The 21,863-nt window shown below is 36.5% G+C and overlaps 1 protein-coding gene across 1 annotated transcript in view; it reads right to left on the reverse strand.

Moving 5' to 3' along the window:
• Positions 1-1,300: 1,300 nt before the first annotated feature.
• The window catches only part of ZNF326 (zinc finger protein 326), a 35,405-nt gene continuing 14,842 nt past the window's right edge, over positions 1,301-21,863 (reverse strand). Inside the window, 11 exon segments of the mRNA XM_043962883.1 lie at positions 1,301-2,406; positions 5,129-5,224; positions 6,445-6,536; positions 6,539-6,574; positions 9,782-9,881; positions 11,836-11,983; positions 13,838-13,946; positions 14,849-15,044; positions 17,811-18,216; positions 20,654-20,768; positions 20,858-20,893. Coding sequence (XP_043818818.1) covers positions 2,215-2,406; positions 5,129-5,224; positions 6,445-6,536; positions 6,539-6,574; positions 9,782-9,881; positions 11,836-11,983; positions 13,838-13,946; positions 14,849-15,044; positions 17,811-18,216; positions 20,654-20,768; positions 20,858-20,893 — 1,526 coding nt within the window. The 3' untranslated portion in view covers positions 1,301-2,214.

The following is a 21,863-nucleotide window of genomic DNA, read 5'->3' on the forward strand; positions in this document are numbered from 1 at the left end:
ATTATGAAAAGAAAAAGTATCTAATTATGGGCACATCAACTCATACCTCCTCTTACACTGTGCATTAAGGCTTTCAAAACATTCTCCTTATAACAATTTTACAGATGAAATAAGTGGTATATCCCCTTTTTTTTAAGATGAGTGACTCATCAACGGTCACCTAACTGTAGTGTCACAGCAATAACCTGAAGACAGGTTTTCTGGCTTTAAGACTAATCCTCGGGGCAGCTAGATGGCGCAGTGGATAGAGCACCGGCCCTGGAGTCAGGAGGACCTGAGTTCAAATTCGACCTCAGATACTTGACACTTACTAGCCGTGTGACCCTGGGCAAGTCATTTAACCCCAATTGCCTCACCAAAAAAAACCAAAAAAAGAAAAGACTAATCCCCATCATCCTACCCCCATGAAACCTCATTATGAATAGTATTCCATTCTACCAATTTTAAAAGGCTGCAAGAGGCTTTAGTAAACTGCTAATGCAAACAAAGATAAACATGAAGATAAATTCCAACCAAAAAACCAAACTCATTTCTCCTGACTGAACCTACATCTCAGCTGTGTAGCAGGACTCAGCCAGTTGTGAAAGGGTAACAAAGCACGGCAGGCTTTGTTTTTTAGAGACCTATAGGATGCCAAAGCAAGGGCAGCTCACAAACCTTCAGGACTGAAGAAATTCTCACCCTCCTAGTTGCAAATGATGGAAGTGAAGGTGCTCAAGGAGTCAGTGGTCTGTCAAATTCTCTAAGTGTCATTACAATCAATAATTCAATTATTCAATAATTACTCGATTATTTCTTTGATGTGGAAAATTCTTCCACATAAATAGCTCAAAAAGCTTAGGTCTCAAGAGTTGCCTAAAGGTGAGAGAGATGACATAACTTGTCTCTGCTTAGAGGAGACAAGGGTCAGAGTTAGAAGATTAATCCAGGTTTTCCACCCTCCAAGACCTTAAAAGTCTATCTCCTATGCCACCTGCTTTTCATTCCTGTCATCGACTTAGTACCCCCAAATCTAAATTATTTCCTTTCTGTGGAGAAAAATGAGAGCTCTTATCCCTAAATTTAAAAATACATTAACTTTACTGGAGAAAACATACATTTAGAGACAAAAGAATGGTATTTTTCAACGTAAACAAGGATGAATACTTATGAATAGCATTCATATTCTGATTTACTTACCCCACACTAAAATAATGGAAAAAATGTTTAAGAGAAAGAGCTCAAGAAAAGCCACCCAGCCCTCGTCAACCAGAGCTAGTTTTAAGAAAGTGATCAGAAGAAAAGTTTTCCAAAACTCAATGATTATTTATTCCAAAGGGAAAATATTCACAAAATATGACAGTTTGATTCTTAATGTGTCAGCCAGTAAGAGGCATGACAAAGGAACTCACAACAGCTATGATACAAATGTGTATGAAAAACATATAATCAAAAGGAAGTCAAGGTTTGGCACAGAAAAACAAACAAACCCTAAAACACAAATCTCTAAACAGATCAGCAAGATATTCAAAACCAATTTTATATGCAAATTAAAATGAAATTTGGAAAAATCCATACTTATCAAAAATGTCATCACAGAAACAAGTGAAGTTCTTACCACCCTTTTTTCAATATCTGAATACTGAAGATACACAATCCTGATTTTAAAAATACTCCATTGATAAATTCCATTGGATCTAAAATTGTTACTTTAGGGAAAAAAAAAGTTTCTAGAAAACATTTGCTGCTATAAATTGATACATAGCCACTAAAAAGCTATGAAGTATATACCTTAATACAAACTAGCATACACTGAGCTATGCAGGCTAAAAATAGCCATACTTAAAACAAAAAGTTCTGGCCCAACCATCTCTCCAAAGGTTAATTATTCAAAAACGTTTTTATACATTCTGGATATTTACTCCCATGAGCAGCATTTCTTTTAAAATGATTCTAATAGACATTAACACTACACATCTTGGCCTCAACATCCATAAAGTTAAAGAAAAATTACACAAAGAATTTACCAAATCTAAGTCTGATTGCTATAAAAGCCTTACTAAAAAGTCTTACCTTCACTTTTGTACAACCCGAAAGATTCTAAATTTATGTAACAGAATTTTAAGGTCATGGAATGCATGCAGAGGGTGTTAAATAACTCATATTTTATACTATTTAAAAAGTCTTACATTTAGTTTAGGACAGAAAAAAAAATTACTACATCAGAGTCCTTATCTAGTTCATTTCTTCAGATTGTTCAATATTGAAGTCAGCTTGTTCTTCTGTTCCTGCTTCTTCTTCTGCCTCTTCTTCCTCCTCTTCCACTACTTGTTCATCCTCCACAGGTTCATCAATCTTTTCCTCCTCATTAGAGTCTTCTCCCTGTTGCTCCTGACTTTGATCAGCACTTTCAAATGAATTCTTACCCTGAAATCAAAAGGACAATTTGTTCATAAAGTGGCGTATTCGTTGCATGTGAATCACATTTCTAGAAGGCACTCTGAACACTCTAAAACTTTAGATACAGGGAATCTGTTTTTATGATCACAGTATGAAGAAGCCATGCTTGTGCCTTTTATCTCAACTTCTACCAATATAAAACAACCAAGGAGACTGGCAAAACGACTAAAAATCCTTCCCACTTTCCTACAACCTATGCTTTCTTCTTCCTAATGAAATTCTAGAGACATCCATATGGAATAATTCTTAATGGATCCAATTAATTTTTGGTAAAAACAGAGCTAATGGTATAAAAGCTGACTGAACAAAAACTCCTAATTACAGTCAATGTATTTTATAAAAATCTGCTTAAACTTCAAAATGTTTCAAGTTTCATTAATTTTACAACACTAATAAAAATCTATGACACACAAAATCTGAATGTCTCAATTACTGGCAATAGTCTAATAAAAATAAAGACTACCAAAAACAAGAGAATGTTTATAAAATTGAACATGCCATTATAAAACTCAAAGTGACCTGGCCAAACTAAGACAGTAGCCAAAACCTATGGCATTTAATTTAGCAGTCTAAAGAGGTTGCTTTCCATTACAAATTAAAATACCAATTCAGAACCCCTATCCTTCTCTGCAAAAAAAAATCATTACCGGGGCAGCTAGGTGGCACAGTGGATAGAGCACCGGCCCTGGATTCAGGAGTGCCTGAGTTCAAATCCGGCCTCAGACACTTAACACACACTTACTAGCTGTGTGACCCTGGGCAAGTCACTTAACCCCAATTGCCTCACTAAAAATAAAAAAAATAAAAATCATTACCATCTTCTAGAAATAGAGTTTGGAATAAAACTGGGTTACAAATGACTACATTGCTTGGACTAAAAAGTAGGGTTTTATTTCACCAGCAGGATTTCAGTTCTGCCTGCCCAGACTATAGTTCCACCACAAGAACATTTAAGAGTAGATGGGAAGAAGTCATTAAAGTCAACAAGTCCAAAGGATGTCTGACGGGAGCCCCAGAAAAGGCTGCCAAAGCCCAGCCACTTCACAGCAGGTGCTGCTCTGTTCTCGTTGCGCTCTCATGAAAAAATGTAGACATAAAACACATTCCACCAAGAGGCTTACAGAAATCCTTCAAAATAATTTGGAAGCTCAGTCTTTGGTTTCCTATGAGATTCTACGACTGCTTTGTCACATTAAGAACTAAGTTAACAGTATTCATGCAAAATACCTACATTTCTGCCTTTACGTAATTTTGTTTAAAATATCAACCATATTACACGTACTGACTAGACAATTTATATAAATGTTACAGCTAATAATTTACTCTTCAATTTCTGTTGACCAAAATTCTCATCTAAAAGATGTAACACGGGAACCACAAAAATGGAGGTAACGACAAAAAAGGGTAACTGCCTTATATGTTTTTTGAGGCTAAAGAGAATAGGAGTCTGACTACTTAACTATATAGTCTGTCAATATCATCATTAAGAACCAATGAAACATTTCCCACAATACTTCTTCCAAATTTTTTCCCACGCTCCTCAAAACCTCAACTGTCACACTGAGGGGGAAGGACAGTCAATACAATGGATGATAAAACAAGGTCCCAAAAGTGTGGAATTGAATGGGCATAACTATAAAGTCCTGAAGCTCTTTTCAAAAATCCATTCTCCTAGATGAGGAAGTCACTTCTAGAGGCCAATTCAATGTTAGGAGACCACAAGCTCAGTAGGAGTCTGCACTGTCGGGGGCAGGCAAAAAAAGTTAATTCCATTTTCATTTGCATTACTAGAAGCATACCTCACAAAGAGAAAAATGCCCTGGTCAAACCACTACTAGGGAACCGTGTCCAGATCTGGATCTACTTTACAAAGGACGCTGAGAGCTTCAGCTGATCTAAAGAAAGGTAAAGCCAGATGAAAAAAAAAAAAATGGAGAACAGAAAACAAGGTAGGATCTGATGGTCATATGGAAGATGGATTTTATTTATTTTGCTAAGCCTAGGAAGGAAAAACACAGACCAGAGGTGGAAATTTTCAAAAGGCAGATTTTACACATAAAAACAAGGAAAAACGTATTCACTGCTATCTAAAATGAGAATGGGAAGCTCTACAATGTATGATTTCCCTGTCACAAGAGACCTTTCAATGAATAACGGGTATGACCACATGTCTGAGAATGGCACTGAATGGACGTTATACTTTGGGTGTACTAGGTGATACCAACAATAATAACAAGCATTTATATGTACTTTAAAGTTGTCAAAACACTCTACCTATATTATCTCATTTAATCCTCTCAACTTATGTTACTTTTACTAAATTATTTTTCTCTTTTTAATGCTTTGTTATATCAGATGGCTCTCTGGACAGCGGGATCTCCCTTCATAAAGATATTCTTTATTGTCTTATCATGACATAGAGGAAACCCAGGGTTTCTCATTTCTGAAGCAATTACTTATAATTCACAGATTTTGGAGAAAAGTGTAAAGTAATAATAAAAGCAACACCCAAATATCACAAAACTTCAACAGCAAGGAAACAGTTATGCATGTCTGTCTGTACTCACAATATTCAGTATGATCCCTCGACATCATTTACTAAATCTAAACATGGGAACGTAGGAATGTTACAGCGATTTAATCATCACAATATCATATCAACACTTGGAAAATCTTTTCAAAATCTTACCTTAACAAAAAGTTCATATCGCGCTTTTACAATTGGATTATTCAAGATGCTGGTAGCAGTTAAGATACTCTCTCTTTTTATCTGTTCCCTAAAGGCCTAAAAAATGAAAGAAAAAACAAATATTTAAAGAGCTAATCCATGTGAAAGTATTCAAATTCATAAGTACTTTTATTCAAATCATTTTCTATAACAGAAAATCAAATAGGAGCTATAATAGCTCATTGTTAAGTCAGAAATAGGGTGGGTGGCTCTGAATACTCGTGTGTATATAAATTTGCCTCTCTTTTATGCCACTGCTGATGCTGTTCCAATAACAAAAGCTTAGGGAGACATGTCTTGAGAGTTAACAGTTGTTTTTGTGCAACTAACTCCCTTTCCCCAACTTCCTTCTTTTCCCCTTTTATTCTTCCTGGTTTTTTCTTTCTTTTTCTTTCTTTACTTCTTATCCAATTAAAAGTGAACAACAGTTCTCACCAAATCTATGGTCATTTGAAAATTGTGTTTGGGAATAGGAATTAAGGTGTTTAAAGGGAAGGTTCTAGTGACAAAAAAGTTAGAAGGAAGATGGGTAAAGGCAAAGAGGGAAGGAAAAGGGATGGTGGATAAGAATAGGGATGGTAAAACTGAAATGCACAGAATAAAAGGTGGGTTCAAAAGGTGGGTTCAATGATGGTTTAGGTCTTATCCCTGGGAATCAGTGTGAAAATATTAATATATATGTATATTCTAAAGGAATGTTCCACTTGAAAGCAAAAAGATCTTTTAAATTTCTTTATACTTGGGACAGAATTTTCTAGCTTTTCCCCCATTCAAAAAATCTTCTGACTTTTCCTGACCTTAATAATGACCTTGCATAATGTACAACATTGCTAAATGCTAGACCAGCAAAGAAGAAAAACTACTCACACCAGAATGTAACTCAAATTTTCAAAGATGTTATAATGATCAAGTATCTACACAATGCTTTGCCTCCTTTAAACCAGTCAAATACTTTCTCCGTGATGGGATATGTTGGGGAAATGGGAGCTATTGTGGCCTTTTAGTCACAGAGAAAAGCTAACAGTGTTAATAGCATTACTTGCATTCTTATTTTTCCTTTCCTCAAAAATAAGTCTCAAACCATTCATCACAATTTTTAAAATTACAAATCTGAGTATACTTTCAGATACAAACCCCATGAAGATATGTATAGGGATTGCATATGGATCACTGTGAAACCAGTTCAAAGGTACTGAGTGACCCAATAAGCACCACCAGCCCTTAGCAGCACAAATGTAAGAGAAGTCAATGGCTTACTAGACTAGATTCAAACATACTTGTTTCCCTTTGGCATGGTCAGGAGATTTTAAGTGCTGTTGAACCGAACTGTGTAAGGCAGGTACATACACACTGCAAGCATTGCAGTGACAGTCTCTACTTTCATCATGTGGTCATCTGCAGTAACCCCTAAAAAATACATTCAACTATTAAAGAGAATTAATGCCTCATAGTGCAACATTAAAATGTTGCCTCGTGAGTAGTACACAAAAGCACGTGTAAAAGATTGTTATTTCAATAAACATGGGAAACCACTATGTTGATCAAAGAACATACACATCAGAAAAGAGAAGGACTTAAATAAATATTTTCTCCACACTGTCGTTTTATTCCCACATTACATTGCAGGCAGAAAAAAGTTAGTAAGATAGGGTGATAAACTGAGAAATACTACAATGCTTATGTTTGGAAAGATAGAGGCCACAAAGAAATACAACCAAACTGCATAAAATCATGAAGGGTAGGGAGAGGGTAAACATAAGTTCACCAAATCCCAGCGTGCCAGGCTGGCACACCTTAACATCTGCAAAAATATCCAAGTTTTCAAATTATGCCAACTACTAATTTATTAAAGCAGGTCAAGGACAGTGTTATCATAAAAGATAGTTGAGACCAAAGACAAACCAAAACAGGATTAACCAAGATTGACAAAAATTCACAGACAACAGAGAAACAATGAGCTAGAAAGGGAGCTAGGCATGTGTGGGGTTACATTAGGAATTTAAAGGTGATACTAACACAGGACAACCTTACTTTATTACACAATTCTCTATGGTACTCATTATGAAGCAATCCAAGAGAATGTGGAGAAATCATGGGGTTCTCACTTAATATTACTGATCATAGGATCATTGATATTCTTACAATCTAACTCCCTACTGAAAGAGAAAGGAATATGGTGAGCTCTTCAGTGACTCAATAATGTCAAAGAATGAGAGAGAAAGGAAAAAAGAGACAGAGGGAGGAAAGACTAAGTGCTGAAATGAGATGAGATGAGATGAGCTTCTCTCCAACAGGATTCAGGAAAGAGAAACAAGGACAAGTTGAAAGAAAGTGCAAACGAGAATTTTCTTAGGCCTCCAATAAATGTCTCACCTCCAACTCCCTCCAAATTCCTCATGGATTGTCTCTCTCATCCCAGCAAAGAAAACATGAGGACATCATTCATTCCAGAATAAACCATTACATTTCTGGTTATCTACTTTCTCTAAACTCTCCTCCAATAAAACCCTTACCGTTGACCACGAGTGACATTAACCCTTAAGAGAACCAATGCCAAATTGCATTTGTTAAAATCCTCTCCTTATGCCTAAATGCTAAGTAGAAAGAGTGAGAATCATTTAATGGGTCTAAAATAGGGTTCTTTACCTGAGGGTGCATGAGCTTCTTTTTTTGTTTTTTAGTATTTTCTAATGTGTATTTCAATGATTATTTTCCTTTCTAATGCTATACATTCTGAAAAGAGGCCTATGGCCTTCACCAGACTGCCAAAGGGGTCCATGACCCCAAAAAAAGGTTAAAAAATCCTGATCCAATGCAATTATTTAGAGCAAGCAGTCATAATCTATGAACTGGAAAAATAGTTTCATTTTTAAAAGGTCCACATTCCAATAAATTTATTTTTAATCACAAGCTCATTTTAAAAGATGACATACTAGAAACACTTAAGACTGTCAAAATATTTATTGTTGTAACAGTAAGAGGATTTTAGAAATCCAACCTAAAAAGGACTGTTTAAAGATTTTTTAAATATTCATAATTTGCTGAGGAGAGAATTATAGAGAGGGGATAAAGTCACACTGATAAACTATATTTTTAAAAGGAAGAGGGGAAAATAAATCAACAAAGCACTTCTTAGAGGAAATAAAAGATAAAACATTCATTTTATCACGTGAAAATAAAAAAGTTAAGAAAAAATACCCAAAAAATTACATCAAATATTTCTGATAAAATCTAAAATCTAAAATTTTAAGTGATTGTTAAATTTGAAAGAGTAACAGTCATTTCCCCCATAAACATGTACCTTACAGGACTATATATTTATAGCTGAAAGCACCCTTAGAGGCAATCTAGTTGAATTACCTCACTTTACAGATGAGGAAATGGAAGTTCAGGGCAATTAACTAACTTACCTAAGGTCACAAAGTGGAAGAGCCAGGATTTGAACTCAGGTCATCTGACTCCAAATCCAGTGCTCTTGTCCCACTATACCACAGGGAAATGAAAAGGTGTTTCTGAAAACCCACAAATTACTAATTATCACATCAAAAAGTCCAAAAATGTCTATAAATGAGAGAAATGTACATTAAAATTCTTATGATTCAACTTAATACCCCAAAATTGGCAAAGATAACAAACTAGGGCAACTGTGGTAAAACAAGATCTATATGTGGAGCTGTGAATTAGTTCACCCCTTGGAAAGCAACTTGAAAGTATGAGGTAATTGTTATAACAATACACATACCCTTTAAACCACTGATCCCACGCCTGGGACTGTATCACCAGGAACGTTTTGTGAGAGAGGGGAAAAAAAAGGAAGTGTATATATAAAAGCAGGCCCAGTGGTAGCACTCACCACTCTTGGTAGCAATAAGTCAAAAACTAAATATCCAGTAATTTGAGAACGGAAGAACAAGACATGGTGATTATATCACTCTGCCATAAGAAAGAAATTCAAAGAAGTATGGAATGAGATATGATGTAAAAGAGAACGAAAAGAAGAATGAGATACTCTACAACTGTAATTATACAATAATAACAACAAACCCAGGTTAAATTCACAGAAAAGATCTAAAAGGATCAGACAGTAAAGGGTGTTATAGGTGTTAAAGCCATGAAGAGACTACCTTTGGGACTTACTTTAATAAAATAACATATAGAAATATATACTTATTCACTGTGTTTACTCATTTTCCTTACTTCTTTATTCCTATTTATGAATTTGAATACTTGAACTTATGTAGGGAAGTTTCAATAAATTTTTCTTAAAAATTTTTAGGGATGTTTTGCAAAATACTCCACCATTTGCATACTGGGGATATCTGATACATACAACAAAGTAAGACCTCTACCTTTAAAATTATTTTCTATTTCAGTATTTAGCAAACATCTTTTCTCTTCACATTGTGAATCTTGGTCTTAATTAGGTGAAAAGGACTTTGTGCCAATCTCTTTTAAAAAATTAAAATATGCAAGAAATTTTGACTATCAATCAAAAAGAGAGGGGGAGAGAGACAGAGACAGACAGAGACAGAGACAGACACACAACAAGCTCCCAAGCTTATCAAACACTTGTAACAAGAATTGAGAAGCCACAGTTGGTCAGAAAATACCTACCTTCCATTACATCTTTTTCAACTGCTTTGACACCTTCTGAATCACTAGTTGTCTGTTGTTTACGCATTGATGTTTTCTTGAATTTATTCACCATACATTCCTAAAAAGAACAAAATAAGAAAAAAAACCTGTAGCATAAAGATAGAACAATAGCTAACATGTATATGGTACTTTAAGGTTTACAAGCACTTGACATCTGTCATTGTACTTGCGTCTTCTGAGATGGGTCTACAGGTATTATCATCCCCCATCTTAAAGAAGAGGAAAATAAGGCTGAGAAAGCTGAAGTGACCTGGCCATGGTGACACAGCTAATCCATACTGGAGGTAGAATTCCAGATCACTCATTCAGCCCTCAAGAAATGTATATGGGTGGCAGCTAGGTGGCACAGAGGATAAAGCACCGGCCCTGGATTCAGGAGGACCTGAGTTCAAATCCACCCTCAGACACTTAACACTTACTAGCTGTGTGACCCTGGGCAAGTCACTTAACCCTCATTGCCCTGCACCAAAAAGAAAGAAAGAAATATATATGGGTGGCAGAGCCAAGATGGAGGAGGAAAGAAATGTATATGGTCATCAAGAAGACAAGACAAAAACATGCAAAAATTACCAAACAATATAATTAAATACAAAGTTATACTGAATGGATCACAAACCCATTGGAGTTTTTGGTTTGGTTCCATAATTGTTGTTTTTAAATGGGAAAGCCAATGCAGGTTGGAGTAGTTATGTGAAATTTCAAGGAGGAGGTAAGGAAGCTCTGCCCCCTTCCCAGAGGTGTAGCAATTATGACAATTAAGATGGCTCACTTCCTTCACACTGACAAAAATGTTTAGATTCTAGTCTTTCATCTCATCTCACATTGATCAGGGTCCCAATTTCTTTCTTATTTCTGAACTGCAATATTTGTGACACACAAGTAAAGATTCACTTTTTCATGGCTTATCACCAAAAGTCCAATGGGCAGTTAGCAAAAGAACAGGACCGTCAAATGCTATATGTTCTAGCAAAGCAATTCTGTAAGAAGAGTTCAATGTATCTGTCCAACCGAAGGAAGCTCTTGCTATAGTCCTTCATTCTTCACTGCAAAAGATTCACTCACCAAATACTGCACACACTTTCTACTAATCATAGATATTCAAGAATTTATACTCCAGAAATGCTAAGATTCATGGAATTAATAGGGTTTCTCCTAGAAGATCATCAGGTTGTATGCCCAAAGAGATGAAAAGGGAACAAATGTATACTATATGCAGACTCTCAAGTTGATAAGAGACCTAACAATACTATAGTATACTGCCATGATATAGGTTCAAGCTCTGGAGAATGAATTTAGAGCATGTCTTCTTAAAATTTTTCCACTCTTGACCACCCTTTTCACTAGAGGAATTTTTTGCAACCCCAGGCATATAATTATACAAAATAGGTATACCTAGCCATTTAATGTTACCAAATTTTTTGTGACCCCCACATTCAGTTTAAGAAGCTGGGCTCTAGAGGAAGAGATGGTATTTGGGCCCACTAAGTGCCAAAGTAGTGGGCCGAGGGGCATGGCTAGTATGCTAGGACAGAGACGCTAGAAGAACAGACTATTCATCCAGCATCTACTGCTCCATTTACTAAAAGCTAACTCAAAGCTCACGAGGGACAAGCATTACAAATTCCTTTTCCCATCTTCCAGCCAAACCTTTTGAAGACAGAGATTGCTTTGTTTTTCTATTTGTATCACTATCAAATACCATGATGACAGATATACAGCAGGCACTTAATAAAGGTTTGATTAATGAATGAATGAATGAATGAATGAATGACCAGGCACAGCTTCCTACTTATTCCCCAGCATACTGTTTACTCTCATAGCTTTTAATCTGAACTCCATCTCTGATCCCCTAAGAGAATGTCCCCCAGTCCCTTTCTGCCTAATTATGTGAAAATATTCATCACAGGTCTACCTCTTCCAAATTCAACATCATGATTATAAATGCAATATTATTTCCACTATATTAACTCTAATCAGAGAATGTGTTCATAACTAGGAAAAAATCTACTTACGTGCAAAAATTCTATAACTATTTTATCAAATTTGGTTTGTTTCTGAATATGATCTAAGGTTTCCTGATGAAAAGAACTTTCCAGATGAACTTCAATTTCTTTTTCATCAAATGTTCGAAATTTGCAAAATGAACATGTATATGTCATCCTATGAAGAAAAAAAATCAGGCAGTAATTTAAGAAAATGGTGATACTTAAGATTTCTGAAGACAGCACCAATGAAACTGACATCATAAGCAGTATTCATTTTCTGAAGTCCCACGTGAGGACAGGGGAACTAATACTGCTTTTACAGCAGTCAGCCATATCAAGCAATGTTCAGCACCTATGGTCTCATCATTGTAACCGCACAACTGGCCTGGATCCCCAAATCTCTGTGTGACTGAAAAGTCTCAGAGCCATCCCTGGACTGAGCTTCTAACTTCAGCCAAAGTCCAGCGAGGTCGACTTCAAGCTTGTCCTATAGAACCCCCTCGTTCTATAACTGGGTTATCAGAACCAAATTCTTCACCCTAATTTGGATTTCATGCTTAGGTTTCTAAATGGATCCAGGGAAGTTCTAGGGAGTCTGGACCAAAGCAGTATCACTCAAGATTCAGAAAGAAGCCATTTTGGGGGTGTCTCTGAGGACCAGAAAACTTCTTTAAAGAGTACTTCAGAATGATTGCTGGCTCATTAGGGGCTACCACAGTCTAGACTCATACATTCAGAGCCTCTGAAATAATCCTAGAATTTAGGACCATGGTTATAAGGGAACCTAGAGTAATGCTGCCAGATGACAATTTACAAAAAGGTAATAAAAGCTATCCAGAAGAGGAAGGAGTTGCCTCAGGAGCTAAAGAATTTCCCTTCACTTGAAAATGTAAGTAAAGGCTGAGGGGCAGCTAGGTGGCGAAGTGGATAGAGCACCAGCCCTGGAGTCAGGAGGACCTGAGTTGAAATCTGGCCTCAGACACTTAACACTTACTAGCTGTGTGATCCTGGGCAAGTCATTTAACCCCAATTGCCTCACAAAAAAAAAAAAGTAAAGGCTGAATGACAACTTGACACATCTTGGCATTCACTTTGCCACTACCACTGCCCTGCCACATTCACCTGAACACCACCTTCCTTTCTCTGGACCTGAAACTGTGCTTTCCTCCCCAGGTGCCTAACTCACTCAGCTTTGGAACTCCACCCTACAGGTGACTCTGGTGAATGAATACAAACTCACTAACCAACCGTATCCAAATGTTTCCAGAACCATGCTTCCTATTCATCTAACCTCCACATTTTGGGTACATTAAGCCATGTACCTGCCCCTATTTCCCCTTTCCCACTTTCTACCTCTTGCTTGGGGAACAGTCATCGAATGAAGATGATCACAGATTTAGAACTCAGTGTCTAGGGAGGCCCTGGTGCACAGGTGAGGAAATCAAAGCCCTGACAGCCTGAGGGGCTTGCCCAGAATGGAGCAGGCAGCGGCCAAGTCGAGATCCAAGCCTGCGCTCTCAAACACCAAGTCTGAGTATTTTCTCCAGATGTACCACAGCGCCTCTCACTGCTGATGGAAAGGATGGGACACTCAGCAGTCCAGGATTCCACCACCACTGCTGGGACTACCCATTCCATTGCCACCATTCCCCTATGTGTGTGGTCTTAGCCCTTTCAGGCAAGGCACTGTCTCACTTCTGTAGTTGTGTCCCCCAAGGTCTAGCAAACTGCCTAGCATATATCAGATGCTTAATAATGTTTCTTAATTAATTCATCTCTAATCACTTGTCAGGGGATCCTTTTGTTAGGTATGGATTGGTCTACATGGCCTCCAAGGTCCTTTTCTATTCATAACCATGCTTACAATTTCCAGAAAATGCTGGATAATGGAGACATTCCTCAGTTTCTCTGAAATGTCAACTACTTTTACTTTATATAGCTCTGGCATCTAGCAGAATGTCTCCCACATATCAGGCTCTTAGTGTTTATATAAACAAAATCTGATGATTTTAATCCATTAGGCACAGACCTGTATACGTCCCCATACTTCTCACTGATCTTCTCTCTTCTCCGCCTTTGTTTCTCTCTTCGTATTTCAATTCGCCGTTTCTCTTCTTCACTTTTAGGGGTCATTTTAGCTAATAAATTATATGAATTAACCATAGTTAAAACTAGAAGAACATTACAATATTTCTTCCCTCTCTTCTATGTTCAGAAAAGATTTTTTAAAGACATTTTAGAGATAGCAGTGATGATGCTCCAAAATAACCTCCTTGGGGGCAGCTAGGTGGCGCAGTGGATAGAGCACCGGCCCTGGATTCAGGAGGACCTGAGTTCAAATCTGATCTCAGACACTTGACACTTACTAGCTGTGTGACCCTGGGCAAGTCACTTAACCCTCATTACCCCGCAAAATAATATTTTTTTTAATGTATTTACTGAGTAAGTGCTAAGTTTTGAATGGTAATTCAATGTTCTTCATTTCCTTAGTAAATATGGTCATTCTAAATTTACTAGTTATACTATACCAAATTAATTAAAGCAATTGAGAAAACAATCAAGGGATGTCCTAGTGAAACTTCAAGTAAAAAAGATAATCTTCCAAAGTAAAAATTATCCATAAAGTCACAGAATTTTTTATTAGGAATTCTAAGTCATGATACAGAATAACAACTAGGAAAACATTAATGAATATATTTTTCTATTGCACCTTAACAGTCAAACATATCTAAAACTAGGTAACAAAGAAAAGCTGAACGGGTTTAGCTTCCTATTTTACTGAAAATGCCTCTCACAAGACTCACAGAGAACAGTTTGGTAACTGCTACAATTATATAACAGGAAAACTGAAAATCTGTTCAAAATCTTAAGTACTTATGAAGTTAAGAACTAAATTTCAATACTCAGTACTGAATATAGGACAATCAATACAATTTTCTAAATAAAACGTCTGTGCATTCCAAGCTAGAAAGCATCAACAAAATAAATAAAACTATTAAAAATAAAACGGCCTAACTGATCACTTCACTTTACTACTTACTCGGTGATTTTTTCTGGTTTATCTTCTCGATCAATTTTGTCAGTTTGAGCTTCTTGATAAACGTCCCTCCAGGCTTATTCGGTGGCTGCAGCAATTTTCTCTTGATTCCTCTTGCAGCAACTGCTACATTACTGGGTTTGTTATGATAGTCCACGACAATTCCAGGTCTGTGATCATCTCCAAAATCGCCCGTATGCTGTAAATTTGTGAAATCAATAATTATTAGGAAATTATGCAATACAAAAATACCAGTTCAAAGAGAAGTTACACATTTCCTATTCTTTTGTTTACTCCTGAAAATTCCCCAGAAAGTATATTTTGACTTATGCAGCACCCTGGAAACACATTCAATGGACCAGTAGAACAAATATGGATATTCCCTACCTCTATGTGGGATTTCTGAAATTCACAATGATTAATGCAGCTCATGAACATGCCTATCAAAAGGATAAAACTTGTACAACTCTCTCTGACAACTCCTCTTCAGAGTTCCCAATAGAACTGTCCCAAGAAAATAGTTTACAGTGAATTGTTCCTTTGCTAAAACTTTGCCTCTGAGCAGAAAAGGTGCTTGTGTTTGTAGCTTTATGAGAGGACAAAAAAGGTGCTAAAATCCATTAAATTTTCATAGGATAAAGATCCAGAGCTGGAAAGGAACTCAGACAGTATCGAGTCCACCCCCACCCACCCTATCCCGATCTCCCCTTTTACAGATGAGAAGACTGAGGTCCAGAGAAATTAAGTGACCTTGCCCAGGGTCATACAGGTTTAAAGTAAGATCATGTATTAGCCTCCAGACACAGACCTGAGTAAAGAGTAATCCCAACTCATCTACTCAGAGCATTCCCCACTTGGAAAATAGATTCTTAACTCAAGTTTCATGAAGAAAAAAGCTTGTAGATGAACAGAAATCCAACTAATTTGTTCTTCCTTTTCCTTCACCTTCTCTAGCCACTACCAAACCCCTAGAGGCCAAATGCCTCAGAGTTTTATTTAAACAACTACACACATACAACCTTTCCAATATAAGACACTAGAGTAATCTGAAGAGAAGAAACCAATGGGAACTGTACAAGTACTATAAGGGGAAAAGGAAAATCTTCTGGTTTATTTAATTCATCAAAAGAAGGTAAAAAAGAAAAGCCCAGTCAGACTGGACTGGTGGATCCAAAGTGCAGAAATATGTTTTACTGCCATGAAAACAAAACTGTTTCTTAAAAGTACTATTTTTAAAATGAAATCCCACCCAAAGACTTATTTAAAATAAAATAGGAAACCAAACTGTGTAGAAAATATTCATGTTCTACAATTTTTAACACAAGTTTTGTAAAGTTGTTGATTTTCATCTTTAAATCTAACACCTGAAATCCCTATTTTTAATTCCTCTTATTTACAAAATGTAATGGTACATGAAAGAGAGATATTGTTTACAATTGCATGTTATGCACATGAACTATATGTAACCTAATTAACAACTGAACGAAGTTTACAAAATGACTTACAGGTTCATGATTAAAAAAAATCCTACTGATTATCCATTAAAGGTGCAATGCATTTTACATAATAGTTAACTGCTATAAATGCAAATTTCTACATAACACCAAGTTTTATTGATGTACCATTGGCTGTTAACAAGAAAAACATGTGTCTTCCTAACTATTTGCTCAAAAGTATTTTCCTTTGCTAAGAAAAAAGAGCATTTGACTTTTAAAAACTCCATTTCTTTAAAACAATGATAGGTACAATATTCTTATAGCACCAACCTACATTATAACCCCTAATTCTACATATACATACTATAGACCAAACTACATTATAGCCCCCAAATTTATATGCTTAGTATAAAAAAATTTCTCATCAATCAAGTTACTTGTGAATACAGGTAAAATAACAAATAACTTTTAAATTATATATTTTGAAGCTAAACAATTTGGAGACCTAATGAAAGGTCCTCATTTAAACATTAACTTAATGCACAACATTTTGGTTTTTTGTTGTTCTATCATTTTCATTAATGTTTGATTCTTCACGACCCCAATTTGGGGTTTTCTTGGCAAAGAAAGTGGTTTGCCATTTCCTTCTCCAGCTCATTTTCCAGATGAGGAAGTGAGGCAAACAAGGTTTAGTGTGACTTGCTCAGGATCACAGAGTCAAATTTAAACTCAGGTCCCCCTGACTTCAGGCCTGCAGCTCTACCCATTTGCCACCTAGCTGCCCTACACAGCACATGTTTTTTATTGTAAAATATCATCACATTAAGGCAATCAAGATATTAAACTACCTGTACATAAGAAACTATTATTCCTCAGTGGTTTTATACAAGGGGAAACTGACCAATGAAACATGTAATTAGAGACTGCATTAAAAAAATTAAATCTGAACAAAGAACTACATCAGACTAGCCTTTTTACACATCTCCCAGCCCCAATGTAGAAATATGATTAGGAAAAAAGGAAATCCTTCCAACTTTTAGTCCTTATTGTTTAATGTGGAATCTGTTGAGAATTAGGCTTGCCAGAGCTTATCAGCAAAACTTGGGGGGGAGGGGGGGGAGGGTGTTCATACATTGCACCTTTAACCCACTCAAAACCTTAAAAGGTTTCAGAATTACCGTTTACAATAATCCCAGAATAACACACCAGCAAAACCGCTCGTGTTTACAAGGAAAATGCAACTCCTTTTAACCCCTTTGAGACCAAACCTGTATCATCCTCACCTTTCCAATAAAAGGATTTGACAAAAAGGTGATGAACCACTCCTCTCCTACTGCCATTCATTTTCAAAGAGACACCAGAAAACAGACTTTGTCAACTTAAGCAGAACTTGTTTACAGCTCAGTTTGTGCTTGGTCAAAGTGCAGTGGGATGAAAACAGCGTGTGATCCATGTTTCAAACTACGGTCTTGAAAGGGTTTAAAAGAGTGACTAGGGAAAAGAATCTGAAAAGATTCTGTTGTACTTACTCCTCGGCCTCGGCCTCGGCCTGTTGATGGTCCTCCAAAAGCATCATAGTTTCTGCTTCCAAACGTACTTTCAGGATAAGCAGGCGTTCCTCTCCCCCGAGAGCCTACAGGTGCAGGCTTCATATGGGGTGAAGAAGAACTGCTGTAGGAAGAGTAACTTTCTCTTCCTCTGTCCTCCATAAACCCAGGCCTCAATTTTGAACGGGAGTAAGGTGCTTCCCAGCTAGACCCGCCCTGGTTTCTACCTCCGAAAGAGTCAAGGCTATTCCGGTAGGAGCTCTCAAATCGACCACCATAACTACCTCCGAAGCGGCTTTGTTCGGGTTCATTAAAATCATAGCCAGATCTGAACAGATCTCGCCCACCCAGAGAAGACCCGGAGTCGTAAGACTCATAAGGTCCAAACCTGGAAAAGTTGCACAGTGAGGGAAAAAAAAAAGGTAAGCTTACTAATGTTAGACATGGCAAAAGACAAATCATCAGTTGACATTTATCAACTACAGTTCAGTTAGCTTTACTGATTTGTACAATTCTGCTTTCCTTGAAATTTGATTAGGGCTGGGCCGTTTGGCACTTGACCAGATAGAAAGCTATCTGAGCCAATGTCTCAGAGTCAAATGGAAGAAGCCTCGAGGTCTCTACTTCCCAGTGGCTTGGCTATTCAAAACAAAATCTTCTTCTGTCGTTATGTAAGCCCAGCCCTAGTCTCAGGGGGGGAAAGTCACCTGCTAAAGTTCACCAGATACTCAGTTAATACTTCCTTCTTTGAACTATACCTAACATGGAAACATACACAGCATTTACACCTTAATTTTCCTTTTTTTTTTTTTTTTGGTTGCATGGGGCAATGAGGGTTAAGTGACTGGCCCAAGGTCACACAGCTAGTAAGTGTCATGAGGCCAGATTTGAATTCAGGCCCTCCTGAATCCAAGGCCAGTGCTTTATCCACCGTGCCACCTAGCTGCCCTCCTACACCTTAATTGGGAAACTATCCTGGGCTACACAGACATAGGCTATTTAGAACACAGAACTGAACCTTAGGCACACCAGAAGTCTATGTCACAAAACTATTTGATTGCCTCTGAAGCAGTCTAAAATTTTGTGTGCTATCCCTGTTGACAAATTTTAACAATCTGCCAATAATCTTTGAGGTCAAGGTCGATATTCAATCCTCAGCCTCTTTCCACTTGTAGACTACTAAGTGTAACAAATTCACAAGGATAAGGCACATGATACAGGACTGAAAAGTGACATCTATCTCCAAGACATACCCTCTACTGATGAAATTTCAAGGCAGATGGGAAGGCAATGCATTGTGAAAAATGACAGTACATGGCATTGATTACTTTAAAAATAATTTCCTAGTCAAAAAAAAAAAAAAAGACAATCCCCTGAAACTGACTCCTAAGGAGCCCATAATATCCCATTTTTAATAAAGAGATCAAAACCAAAAAGTTAAATTAATTAATTAAATGAAAATAAAAAGAAATAAAGAAAAAATAAAAAGAATCAAAACAAACCCTTTTTCATTATACAAATCTAAGTTTACAAATCACTCATATTTATATAATCAAACTAACTGCCAAAAACTTTTAGAAACATGATTTACAAGTTGCTTGATATTTTATTCGGTAATTAGTTTTATGAAGAAAAGCCCAAAGCTACCCACAAAAATAACACAAAATTTTTACAGAAATAGTCTGTGCACATTTTCAATGCAATAGGGTAATAACACATTTTTAAACATTAAAGCATTAAAACATTAAACATTATATCAATCATTTACAGATTACTAAATGGAAGGTACTATTTACTTCAGAAATCCAACAAATACAAAAATATCTTTTTCCCCTCAAAAAGAACTGACAACTATCAAACACTAAGAGAAGCACAAATTTATAAGTACAAGGACAAAGCTGAATGCCAATCCAGTCCGCCACGGAGGAACCCAGACTGTACAATTTGCAAATGAACATAGCAGTTTCCCTTTCCTTTTATCTACTTACATTCAATGGGATTCTTTATGCCTTAAAGGACAGCAGATCCCTTTTTTCCAGAATGAGATTAACTTAAACCTGGAAGGTGGTCAACTGCAGCTTAAGTCTTATATAGTAGCAACATTTAAATATAAATAACACTACCCTAAATTAAAAATAAGTAAGCATGCTATTTGTCATATAGCTTGTGTGCTTTTGGTGTAAGCAGTACCAGCCAATAAAATAACCTGGATATGATTTAAAGAAAAGAGAAGGCTTAATATTAAAATATACTCTTGTAATTATACATTAAAATCCAAAGACTATCAATAGGTATCTTAAACATGTTCCCTGGATGTCAAATACTGCTAAACTTACTTAAAAAGCATCCTAGCTAAAAATGCTTTGCTACTTTTCCTGCCCCCCCCACTTAAGAGTAGATGAGAAAAATAACAACAAGGTCTCCAAAAATATCAATGCCAGTAACAAAAGGACCAACATTATCCTTGATCGCAGCTGATTGCTGCACTTTGTCTGAAAAGTAGATAATGATTAAAATCAAGCTGGCATTTGGTTTGATAGGTAGACAATGGTAAAATTAAGTTTTATTTTAGAAAGACATTAAAGTATTGTATAAATATTCCTAATTTTTAGTTACTTAGGATTTCCCAGAAACAAAGAGTATATTTGCCAGTTATTTTTTATGCATTACACCTTTAGATATTCATGATAAGTTTTCAACTCAATGCCAATTTGTTGATAACAAGTATCAGACAATATACCTAAGGAATATTTAAGTTAAAAGAACTTATTCTAAATCTTAAATGAAGCTGTTGAATCATTTGGTCAAGTGATTAAGTGATTTACCTGTTACCACCACTACCACCACCACCATGAGTGTCCATGTCATATGACTGGTTTAGGTAGGAGTCCATGGGTCTTGGACCCCCATAGGAGCCATGACCATAGGCACGATCCATCCCTATAAAAATTAAAAAGAAACCAAATTAAGCTCCCCTTTACTCACAATCAAATGAAGAATTTTTAGATAAATAACTTTAAATGTCAGACCTCCATAAAATCCATGGCCATAATCCCGATCCATTCCTAAAAGAGAGAAAAAAAAAGTCAGTACTGCTCACTCTAAAGACAAGAGCTTGTTTCTAGCCCTGATACAAATTCAAGACCAGCACACAATGAGATGTCCTTTGCATAGGAACCTAGAGCTTAGTATTCTGCTTTTGAATTTCAAAAATTAAAAGGGTATAGTTCAACCTCAGCATGGTGACAAGCAATCAAGAAAAACACATTTAAAACAAATTAAGCAGAGAAAAAAATGCTCCACAAGATTTTCCTAAACAATTTATCTATTTGTAAAACAAACTGTCCCAAGTCCTCTGCTTTTTCTTTATGTTATGGTTTGCATATAGCAAGTCAAACTGTCACAACTCATATATTCTGAAAACCTTCTTTTAGCCAAAAGTTACAACTTCCATCATCTATTACCTCTAAGCTCTGCAGACTGAGAATGGAATTCCTAGCAATGTGGTTATCTTAATAATATTCCACAAACAGAGTGGAGCAACGATTTGGGTCTCAGAACCCCTTTTACATTCTTAAATATTACCGAGAACTCCCAAAGGACTTTTGTTTATGTAGGTTATGCCATCATTTACCCTATTAAAAATGTAAGTATCTCATAATTATGAAAATAATCATTCTTGAACCCCTGAAACCCTGAACCCAGGAAGCCCTGAAAGGATCCTAGGAACCCCAAGAAGTTGGCATATGATATTTTGATATCGTTAGCAGGTATGTTGAAGAGAGCACCAGGCCTTTGTCAGGAACATCTGGGATCAAATCAAGCCTCAAAAACTTATTAGCTGTGTGACCCTGGGCAAGTCACTTCACCTAAGTCTACCTCAGTTTCCTCACCTGTAAAATGGGGATTAACAGTTGTTAAAAGGCTCAAATGAGAACATATAAAAACATTAAGTCAGGTCTACATGCATTTCTTAAGCACCTATTACAATATGCATACATTGTACTAACATAACATTTGGCAAATCTGAAAAGT

This window comes from Dromiciops gliroides, chromosome 4 (genome assembly GCF_019393635.1).
Source record: "Dromiciops gliroides isolate mDroGli1 chromosome 4, mDroGli1.pri, whole genome shotgun sequence".
NCBI lineage: Eukaryota > Metazoa > Chordata > Mammalia > Microbiotheria > Microbiotheriidae > Dromiciops > Dromiciops gliroides.